At 41.1% G+C, this 10,728-nt stretch overlaps 2 protein-coding genes across 13 annotated transcripts; both read right to left on the bottom strand.

Moving 5' to 3' along the window:
• Positions 1 to 2,731: 2,731 nt before the first annotated feature.
• Positions 2,732 to 3,436, bottom strand: LOC119305550. The gene is made up of 2 exons (XM_037582043.1): positions 3,322 to 3,436; positions 2,732 to 3,231 (listed from the first exon to the last, which is right to left on the bottom strand). Exons 1-2 carry the CDS (start codon positions 3,398 to 3,400, stop codon positions 2,963 to 2,965), a joined length of 348 nt encoding a protein of 115 aa, XP_037437940.1. The 5' UTR covers positions 3,401 to 3,436; the 3' UTR covers positions 2,732 to 2,962.
• Positions 3,437 to 6,949: 3,513 nt separating this feature from the next.
• On the bottom strand, positions 6,950 to 10,661 carry LOC119309259. 12 transcript variants are annotated; one of them, XR_005150406.1, is made up of 12 exons: positions 10,595 to 10,661; positions 10,204 to 10,288; positions 9,702 to 9,908; positions 9,415 to 9,600; positions 8,659 to 8,848; positions 8,421 to 8,538; positions 8,165 to 8,341; positions 7,941 to 8,066; positions 7,725 to 7,858; positions 7,275 to 7,338; positions 7,087 to 7,154; positions 6,974 to 7,009 (listed from the first exon to the last, which is right to left on the bottom strand). XR_005150406.1 is itself a non-coding variant. In XM_037585290.1 (10 exons), exons 5-10 carry the CDS (start codon positions 8,828 to 8,830, stop codon positions 7,329 to 7,331), a joined length of 663 nt encoding a protein of 220 aa, XP_037441187.1. In that variant the 5' UTR covers positions 8,831 to 8,848; positions 9,415 to 9,600; positions 9,702 to 9,908; positions 10,204 to 10,288; positions 10,595 to 10,661; the 3' UTR covers positions 7,016 to 7,328. The 12 variants fall into 12 exon arrangements, 4 of the variants coding, with proteins under 4 accessions (XP_037441187.1, XP_037441190.1, XP_037441188.1 ...); XR_005150401.1 differs by lacking the exon at positions 7,087 to 7,154 and having other exon boundaries at positions 6,950 to 7,009; positions 7,155 to 7,338; positions 8,421 to 8,464; XR_005150400.1 differs by having other exon boundaries at positions 6,952 to 7,009; positions 7,087 to 7,338; positions 8,421 to 8,464.
• Between the last annotated feature and the right edge of the window lie 67 nt (positions 10,662 to 10,728).

The following is a 10,728-nucleotide window of genomic DNA, read 5'->3' as shown; positions in this document are numbered from 1 at the left end:
TCATGAACAAGGAAATATAATAATAACTAATTTATTATTGCCTCTAGGGCATATTTCCAATAATTATGTCATGAATCATTACCAACAGCGGACCTTTTGAATCATTGACACATGTCCACTACACATGTTTGCGCGTTATGTGCATCGGAGGATAACTGGAAACATGCCCTCTTAGACTGTGCTATGGCAAGAGTTGTATGGTCGCTCGCTTCAGAAGAAACAGTTGAGTGTATGGTCAAGAACCTGACAATGAATGCAAAGAACTGGTTGTTCCAGATGCATGACAAGCTACCGCAAGGTGAGTTCATCTGCATGGTAGTCACGTTATGGGCGATTTGGCGTTCGAGAAGAAAGGCCATACATGAAAAGATTTTTGAAACTCCTTTTGCAACCAATTCTTTCATCAAATTTTTCCTTCGGGACCTTGAAATTATGGAGAGCAGAGCTCCTGTAGCATGCAGGGAAGCAACAATCAGGCAGCGAGTCTGGCAGCCCCCGCCTGATGGCTTTGTTAAATTAAACGTGGACGCGGCCGTAACTAATGATGGTTCTCATGGAGCGGTTGCAGTTGTTGGCAGAGATCAGGGAGGAAATTTTCTTGGAGCATCTACAATTACTTTCAGATACATTGTAGAAACGACTACACTTGAAGCCTTGGCTGTACGGGAGGGTTTGACAATTGCAGAGGATCTCTATGTTACGCAGATTCAAATTGCATCGGATTGCTTGAAGGTGGTGAAGGATATCAAACACAAATCATCAGCGACCCATGGAGCTATAGTGCAGGAAATAATAGACCGTTCGAGGGGTTTTTCATCTTGTAATATAGTTCATGAATTCAGGAGCTCGAATTTCGAGGCTCACAAACTTGCTAAGTATGCTTTAACCCTTGGGGTTGGCCGCCATGTTTGGTTAGGCCAACCGGGGGAAATTCATTTCATACCTGTAAACATTTTGGAAGTTCAATAAAGCTTAGCAAGTTTGTCTCAAAAAAAAGTTGATTTAGGTTGTACCCCTCAAAAAAAGTTGATTTGGGTTGTTTCTAAGGATGTTCCATTGGTGAAGTTGTTTGTGGTCCTGTGCCGTGAAGCCTCCCTAGCATGTAGTGCATTAACTCAACCAAATCAAATCAAATCTTTTGCAATGCCCATGTTGATGTTGTAAGGTAATTGCATTAACTCAATCAAAACAAATCAAATCATACTACTCATAAAAAAATCAAATCATACTAGCTATATGTCGGACAAGGACAATCAAATCAAATTGTTTGCATTAACTCGATCAAATAAAATAACTTCTTGCAATAAAATGTGGTGGCCCTGTAAGGTATATCTCGACACGATCGGTGTCGCCCCCGTGTTAGAAAAAATATATGTATGACCCCGTTTGGAACGCATGGGCTATTAGCTAGTTTCTTGAAGGTAAGAGTAGGAATTTCCATTGATGCTGGAAGAGATTTTGAATTGCAACCTACAAAAAAGACCTTTACAAATCAGATATCCGTAAAAGAAACATGGACTCTAGGCATGTGAATCTGAAATAAGTCCTCCTAAAATATCAATTGGACATCACACAGTAATTCAAAATACATGTGTCTTGGAATTTTGAATCCATAGGGTGGAGGTGACAAAGACATCGTGACAATAGAGGGGATATGACCAATGGTACTTGTCCATCCTCTAAAGAATAATTAAATCTCTAGGAGAAGGAAAGGATGTCTTGCCATGGTATGTCTCCGAGTGAGGTTGGTGGATTTTGTGGTAATGGTTATTTCCTCCACGATAGTTTATTTTGTGTAGGATTATTTTAAGAGTTTCTTTGAATTACGGGAATTAGAAAATATATGGATAAATAAATCGCGGGATCATATGTACTAGAGGATTTTGAAATTCATGAGTTTTTTTGTAGCGGTGCCTTCTGGATGGTTCACACGAAATGAAGACAAATATGTTTAAGAGAAATGAGGAGAGAGTAAAAAGAGATGAAAAAGTGCATTTGACTTGAATAAAAAGAACGAGGTATGAGGTCATGTTAGACTTCCTACGAGATTTCCTCTAAAAAAACTTCATACGAGCTTAAGGTCCAAGGGGTGTATTTTATAGGACTTAATTTGATAACTAGTCTTGGGTATGTCTATATGGCGGCCAAAACTCATCCTACCAAAAAATTCGTCCATGACCAAAATTCCGGTGTTTGTTTGGATATAGTTGCCAATGTTTTGGCATGCCAATTTGTTTGCCCGCTTTAGTTCTTTTTTCCTGCTAACTATGTCCTACTTGGAATCGCTCCGCTCCCGGAGCGGACGGAGCTGCAATTGAAAATCGCGGAGCTGCAGTTTCTTTGCTCCGCAGATTCTGGGAGTCGGTGGATTGCCGAACAAGGCGTTAATGTTCGCCAACTCATTGGACTAGAAAAAGTTTGACCAAAATTTTGGCTAGCCAAATATGGTATGGTAATCCTGGGGCAAAATTAATTAAGAATTGAGTATATCCCTAAACTTTCTACAGAAATCTTGCAATCCAAACGAGATATATCCTCAGTTTTGTTGTTCTAGAGCTCATACTCCTACTTTGCTGCAACAATAATTGTCAATTTCCGCACCATAATACTGTTGCTGCGCCGTGAGTTGCAACACAGCCTGTACGTTTACTTGTGGCGCAGCCTGTTTACCTTTTTGCACCATTTAATACTGTTCATCTTCTAAAAACAAAACATATAAAATCTCAGAGAGGAAGGCGAACAAGATATATATGTCAGAGCTCAGAGAACAACACATGCATGGATTACATCTTAATCTTAGAGGAGATAATCATATTTGCAGTACATGATGATCAACTGCATGCAGGCAGGGAGCTAATGGAGCAACTAATGAATCATCGCACGGGGGAGACAAGACCAGGGATTGATCGATCTTGCTTGCGACAAGGATACATGGAGAAACGGAGGTTCCGATTCCGGTGGGTCAGAAGGCGAAGAAGCGCTTCTTGGCCTTCTTGGCGCCGCCGTGGCCGATGGAGTCGGCGGCGGCGAGGTTCTTGGCGATGAGCTCCTGCGCGCGGCGGCTCCTGATCTCCACCCTCATGCTCTCCGTCTTGCCCACCTTGTCGTAGTACGCCGCCGACGCCTCCTCCTGATCCTCCCCCTTCTTCTTGATCAGCCTCGTCTTGATGCCGTCCACGAGCCTCGCCAGCTTCCCCATCGCCGCCGCCTCCAAGTTGTGGGTTGGGAAATCTACGGGGATGACGATGGGATAGATAGATGGATAGAGAGCGCAGTTCAGGTTCAGATGTATATATCCGATTAAATGCGCTCGCTGATTACCGGGGATGCAGTTTCCTTCGGGCGGAAGAGACGGCGGTGGTGGTGGTGGGTTGGGACTCGTATGGATGGATGCGTGCATGGGCTCCGCTGGGTGCCGTTACTCTCCTCCGCCGGGAGTCACGTTTGCCAACACTGTTCATTTCCGGTAGGGGGCGCGTGGAAGCCCCCGGAGCCAGCCGGAGGTCGCTGCTGGCTGACAAGTGTCCCCACCTGTGGGGCTCGCCCTCGCGGTGACAGGTGTCCATAAGTAGTCTTTATTAATTGCACATTTATCTCTCTCAACTTTTACCAAATAATTCCCCTTTGCATGCATCCTAACCTGGATTTGTCTTTGTGCACTGCATGGTTGGTTTATGGCTCAAGCGCTGGATCTCTAGTAGCCTTGGAGACGGTTTGACGTCTAGGTTACTGCCAAGTCTAGGTCGTTGCTCGAGGTTGAGGCGGCAATGGTGGCCATCGTTGGAGATGGATGGCAAAGAGTTTTTCCTGAACTCTTCCAAGGCATCTCCTCAAGGGCCGAGGCTCTTAATGACGGCTATTGTATCTCCAACGTTGGGCCGAACTTGAGCATGCATGCATGACTTTGTGATGCTTAAGTCAAAAAAAAAAGGAGTCCCCGATGAGCTCCGACGGAGATGGGAGAAGAGAGGAATGGCGTCTACTCATCAAGAACGGCACATCATGAGTTTTTCATTGTAGTAGTTGATGCTCGGGCGTATGAGACAACATGCAACTCTCGTGTGCCGCTGGGTTGTCACTTCTTCATTTGGCTTGTGTCGTGGAACAAATGTCAAACTTTTGACAGAGTAGCATGACCTGATCTTTCTCATCAACCGATGTGCACCTTTTGTGATCCGCATGATGACAGCACCGATCATCAGATGATAGGATGTGTCCTGACACATATGGTGTGGCACCATGAAAACAACGGCCCGAGGCTCCTCGGTCTTGGAAAGGTAGTGCCTGAGATCTACTACTCCAGAGTGGCGACGGATCTCCACACAATTTTTAGACATGTTTTTTTTTGGCAACACGAGGATGATGTCATCTTCGACATGGCTTCATCCTTGTCGAGATAGCTTCTTTGTTGTATTCATAGGAGGGAGCCCAAGGCAAGTCTTTTACACGCACAGGGAGAAGTCTGGATCAGGGTAAATCTTTTACAGTTTAACCTAGAGACTTTTCTTGATCGTTGAGTAGGTGGATTTTGGATGAATAGTTTTTTTTTTGCGCATTTCCATTTCATAAGGAGGGACACATTTATTGGGTCATTGAGGTGGATTTTAGACCATTGATTTCATAATAACAACTGTCCACTTTTCTTTTCTATAAAACTAGTAAGCGTGCACGTGCAAATGCACGTCTAGACTAATATCCAAATATATATGAGAATAACATGCATATAAAGATAATTTGGTTGCACCGAAAAATATTACAAATCAAGAAAAGACATACAAGCATGCCTTTGCATATATAGCCTTTTTTATTTAGAGAAAGAAGACAAATACGTCAATTTGTATGGTCATTCCCTTGTCCAGACCTCTACAGCGTGAATTGCACATGCATTATTAAGTAGCATGCAAATCCATATAGGTAGGGATTGACAATAATGGGTCGGTAATGGGTCGGTGGATACCGACCGAGAGTTTTATGACAGACAGAAAACTATATATTTTACATGCCTTTGCATATATTTGTTACCAACCCAAAGAGCATAATAAAATTGAAAAGAAGATAATGACTGCATCTATGTTGCGCCGGAGCTTAATTTTTTGAGTCTCCAAAACATATTGCATCACAAAATTCATGTCTATAAATAAATAGCCCACAACATATGGCAAATACAGTAAACAAACCCATGGAGATGAAAAATAAATTTTGAGGAAAAAAACTACAGTGTGACTACTGATGCATAGATATCAAGTCCCGTTTATCATCTCTTATTAACTTCCTACTTGAGGCACTTGAGAATTTGTCGTACATCATATGGGATATTGTCTTCAGCTTCATTCGCATCATACTCGAGTAAGTGTATCAAAATATTCTTTCTCAACTCATAACCGTCCTACATGAGCAATGCATGATGTTAGGATGCAATTTTGCTTCAAACTTTTTATGAACGTGTGATATAGAATACTCAGCGTGCAAATTAGACGAACAAATTTGTTACCATGTCAGAGCATAAAATTGAAAACAAAATAACCAGATTCATTCCTGTAGATGAATACAATATCATTATGTTCGGAGGTTATGACAATAAAATAAAACATGCAGAGTGATTTTCAGAGTAACTGACCGGTCTAGGCTCGTCGGAACATCAATTGGTGCTTTACGTGGCTAGGCAAATGTATCAGACTTCCAATCTGGTTGTGCTAATTCAAGTGCAACATTCAGGTAGAATGCAACCCTCTGAAATTCTAACGCATATCTCTCTGGGAATAAGGGCAGAAATAGTGGGTCCAAAATAGATACTTGACGTGCATGTTTGTCGACTGCGAACAAGATGAAGTGGCCGAGGAATGCATGAGGAAGCAATATCTACAAGCAACACTCATTGAGAACAAACATTAATCACGACAACCATATAAAATAGTCCAAAGTTACCCAATTGTGTGATGATATGTTGTAGTCTAAGTCGAGCTACGGAGCAATGATGCTAGCGCCTGAAAATTTGGTTGTACCCGCGAATCTAAATCTCGTGCAGAAGTGAGGGCGGCCTCGATCATGGACATCTGGGTAAGAAATGGTTAAGAAACATGATGGTGACAATGTTAATATAATTTGTGATCTGCGGTAACTTACACAAAATTGTAGATCCATAAAGCGCACATGAGGAGTAAGGCCTTGTCACATGCAAGTATACGTATAGCCATGTTGAAACAATCAATGTCCAACGGCTGATCCCTGCGGAGTATACCTTGAATCCTTCTGAGACTTAATCCTATCGGATGGGGTTTAGAGCTTCACACCCACTCCTTCCTGTAGGCAACAAACAGTTAATAATTGTAACATTGTAATAGTGTACATTAAAACTTTATACTTCTTAGACATGTTGCTTACTCCAGGGAATTAGCATCATTAATTGACATGATGTGGTTGCATAGTTCATCAACTAAATCTTGCGGTTACGCCGGGTAGGGTTCGGAAGGGGGCTTTTGTCTTTGGCTCCATCGGGTGAATCTTGCTGCTTACGCTTTCGGTCCTCCAGAAACTCAACATCAGAATCAGATACATTTTCTTCATTGTCAGAACGATAATATATTGGACTTCCTTTTAACGTATTAAGTTATGTTTCCAATAGTATGACAGCTAATTTTCGTCGAAATTCTTTCATTTTTTTCCGAAAAGGGGGGATTCCCCTGCCTCTGCATCAGAACGATGCATACGGCCACATTTATAAATAAATAAAATAGTTCAACAATGTCTTGCAAAGTGCTGCAATAAAGGATGCTGGCTCACAAAGAGCTAGCAAAGTAAAACAAGGCTCAAAAGCCACAACCGGCTGGCATAATAAAGAGAGATAGGTAAACTAAGCACCTATCCTATTACATGACCGTCATCCAAACCGGTTGAAGATATCCCACGCTACCATCTCCCACCGGACAGATCCAGTAACCAAACGCGCCCTGACCTCCGTCGGAGTGAGTAATGACCACGTACGGATTAGCGCAGTAGCCCGGAATAAAACCTGCAAAAAATGAATAGTTGTTGTTCTGTTAAAAGCCAAGTCATTTCTGCAGTTCCAAATTGCCCATAACAACGCACATGCTCCCACTCAAATTTGTCTAGCTGTTTCGGCCTCTATACCAACCAGCCACGTTCCAAAAAACGACCTGACCAAATTTGAAGGAGTAATGTTAAAGGCAATTTGCACCGAGCGCCACAACACCCTCGCCATCGGGCAATCAAAGAAAAGATGCTTGATAGTTTCATCCCGATCACAGAAACTACACCTAGTAGATCATGTCCAGTTGCGCTTAATCAAATTATCTTTCGTCGAAATTCTTTCATGTCCTCCTGCATATAGTAATTAAATATAATTGGTTAAAAAGCACCATTTGAGATGAAATATGCTATTAAGAAAAAAGAGATAACTGAGTGATCTGATCAAACAAAATATCTCCTGTCCAATACTCCATATAGATTAACATAAACAATCCAGATGACGCGCTACATTATCGAAATATTCCTTTAGGCTTTCATGTCAATATAAATAAAGTATTTAAACAAGTAATAATGCTCATTGTACATGTCTCCATGCATCGTCCAACGTATCTATTACCTCAATGTTTGGGCTAACAAATAAGACCATATTTTTGTATCAATATTGTTTTCACAAGACTTTCTGTTCTATCATAAATTATCTATAACTCAGTTCAGATTATGAGATGTGAACATCATACCCGTCTGTTTGGATTGGCTCTTGGAGCTGTTCTACGACTTTCCAATTCGTAATATCGAGGTCCTGCCACCTATCACCTCTCTTAAACTCTGGCATATTGCATGCGATTTTTAGATGCTGGTCAAGTCCTTGTAACTATTAAATGGAAAAATGTCACTACATATTAGGCAAAAGAGAATGTAATGTATGAAGGAAAACACAAGAAGTAGACATTTACCATCTTAGTGAGGTCACTTCGGCTCATTCCAACTCCAAGCGAGTCCAGTACCTGTATCTCTCGTTTCTTCGCATTGATTACTGATAGATACCAGTGGCATTTTCTGATGTTAACTGGAAGGAATACCTGAAGTAATAAATATTTAAATATTATATAACACATAACCATTTTCAGGTAAAAATGTGCTTAATTATTATATTTAAGTGTAGTGAGTTAAGACTGACCATGTCATGCTCCAAAAAAGCATTCACTCGTTTTACAATGTGGCGATGTGTTGCCCGGTCTACCTCATCGTTCTTTAGCAGGGAAGACACAAACGTGCTTGCAATATGTACCATTCCACCCACTCTATCTTGCAGATGCTCCTGGGCACTTATACAGTATATATATGCATTTATTACCTGTAATTTCAATGATAGAATACATTTAAAATTCAAGACACTAATGTTTAATTACGAGAGTTTGTGTGGTTTGACTTACATCATCATGCAAAAACACATCATCATGCCTAAGGCACCTCATCTCTGCATTTGATAATAATGCATCATTGATGTGCACCAACATAGTTTTTTCAGGTAAGGACATGGTTGATTTAATACTGGAAATTTCGTCCGATGTGCAAATATAATCAGTCATGGGGCGACATGAAGCCAAATTAGTTTCATAAAAAAAAGACCAATGAAATGAAAAGGTTGATAATCACTCTGAAAGTAAGTACCTTGTGGTGTAATATTTGTATTTGCTCTTCTTGGTTTGGTATGACGTAAATTGGCTATTTCTATCTGCGCATCTGTAGGCTGTATAGAACTTGCTGAGGTTTTAGTCTCTTCCAACGACATGACCTTCGGGCTCTTGTTGATAGGTTCTTTTTTATGGTCAACAATATCCATATCTATGACTAACACATTCTGCAAAAGTGAAATTCATATACAACTATGATTCAAATATAGGTATAATTTTTTTCTAGGGAATAGTATCATAATTCATATGCAACATGCAAAAAAAAGGTTAAAAAGCCTGACATCTAAGAATTTTGATAGCCCTGACAGGCAATGATATCACATGGACTGTGTAGTCAGCTTTAAGTAATTTGTTTAGCAGCGGGGTGTGCATGCATCTAGTAGTTACGTAGACTTGCTAAATTCCTCTAGTCATTCTACCACATAGGTATAGCGTGGCTTCGCCGCTGCAATAGACCAGACATGGGTAGATTTATCTGATCTAGGCGAGAGAAGACGGGGAGAACACGCACGATCGATGGACTAAACTTGGGGCGCAGTCACACAACATGCAACGATCGATGGCCTAAAAATGAGATCCAATTATCTCTTTTTTCTGGAAATTTTGTTTTCAGCTGTTTTGGATTTGACAAGATCCAATTTTCTAAATGAAGATTGAAGAGCAATCTATAATATCATAGTTCCTATATAATCGTAAAAGATAATAATCAGAAGAGAAGAAAAAATAAACTTACAAATTGAAGGGGTTCTCGTTCTGGTGTCGGATGGGACGCCAATCACAATCAGTACAGGTATAGCGTACAGCAATACCGGATGCCGACGGACGACGGCGTCGACGGGAACGGTGTGTCGCTCGCTCCTCACGGCTAAGATCGCTGACACCTGAGAAGGACGATTGACGAAGCTGCGGCAGACGGCGGCTGTGCACGGACAATGGTCATGGAGGCTGTGGAGGACCAAAGGAGGAGATATGGAAGCAAAGTCGAACCGTCAAAGAGAAGATCACAGGATGCAGGCTTACACGTTCGCAACCACAGGCACTAATGCAATCGGGCCGTCCAAAGCTCCCATTGATATTTTTTTTAGCCCAGCCAAATGTCAAACAAAGCTGTACTGATCATAAGCTTCACCTTGTCAGCAGTTGGAGTTGGTGCTCCCAGAATATTCGCACATGGAACAAGTGTTGAAAAATCAGAATTTTGTCCAAACAATCTTATTAAACCATCATCTACAAAGACAAGAAAAAGTAGTGCCATGATCAGTACAGCTGAAACTTAGAACAATAATGCTTCTAACATTAAGAAGTTGAGAAAGCAAAACTTCGAGGGCAAAAGTACAATCATGTGTAAGAGAAGCAAGCATGACATGAACATAGCTAACCAAATTCTGGAAGGTGTCATCTTTAGGACCAAATTATAGAGGAATAAAATATAATAGAACTTGAACACCATGTAATATCCTGTTCAAATCATAAATAAAGGGAGGGACATGTTGTGTGTATAGGGTAGAAAGCAATCAGTGACCTGAAAGCACCTCAGAGTAAGTGCTCGCTAGTCGCATCTACATTCCCTCAATCCTCAACCATCTGCCGTCATTCATGTACATCACCTAAAATATGTACCAATATAGCCAAGCCAAAGAGTAGTAGATGCGTGAGGTCAGTGTTGCTTGCCAACAAAAGATGGAAGGAAGGCAGTACCTAACTCCACAATGGAAACAGATGAATAACCAGTATCTGTATATATGTGGCATTACTAAGAATGGTGCCCATTAATCTAGGATACCAAATAAGAGGAATAATACTAACTTGGAGCACCTCTGACTGCAACAACTATATATATCATTATATTTCTCCACAATTCAGCATGTGCAAAGAACAACTGTAGTACTAACGCCACAAGTCCAAAGCATTACCTGTGGCTGTGTCGTATGAAATAACCTGGCCACAGCGGTGTACATTTGTGCTGCCTACACACACAAGACAAGCCTTGTAAGTAAATTATCCATTGCAAGAAAAAATAGGCGGTCCAAATAATTTAATTTAAACA

This window comes from Triticum dicoccoides, chromosome 5B (genome assembly GCF_002162155.2).
Source record: "Triticum dicoccoides isolate Atlit2015 ecotype Zavitan chromosome 5B, WEW_v2.0, whole genome shotgun sequence".
Taxonomy (NCBI): domain Eukaryota; kingdom Viridiplantae; phylum Streptophyta; class Magnoliopsida; order Poales; family Poaceae; genus Triticum; species Triticum dicoccoides.
The sequence above is the reverse complement of the archived record's forward strand: the minus strand, read 5'-3'. Positions and strand labels throughout refer to the sequence as shown.

What these genes read in the sequence shown, in the direction of transcription:
- LOC119305550 (XM_037582043.1), bottom strand. Translation starts at nt 3,400, where the DNA reads ATGCACGCATCCATCCATACGAGTCCCAACCCACCACCACCACCGCCG. An exon ending in CGAAGGAAACTGCATCCCCG is followed by an intron (nt 3,232 to 3,321) that starts GTAATCAGCGAG and finishes TCATCCCCGTAG; the next exon opens with ATTTCCCAACCCACAACTTG.
- LOC119309259 (XM_037585290.1), bottom strand. Translation starts at nt 8,830, where the DNA reads ATGGATATTGTTGACCATAAAAAAGAACCTATCAACAAGAGCCCGAAG. An exon ending in TACAAATATTACACCACAAG is followed by an intron (nt 8,465 to 8,658) that starts GTACTTACTTTC and finishes TATCAAATGCAG; the next exon opens with AGATGAGGTGCCTTAGGCAT. An exon ending in CTTTTTTGGAGCATGACATG is followed by an intron (nt 8,067 to 8,164) that starts GTCAGTCTTAAC and finishes TTATTACTTCAG; the next exon opens with GTATTCCTTCCAGTTAACAT.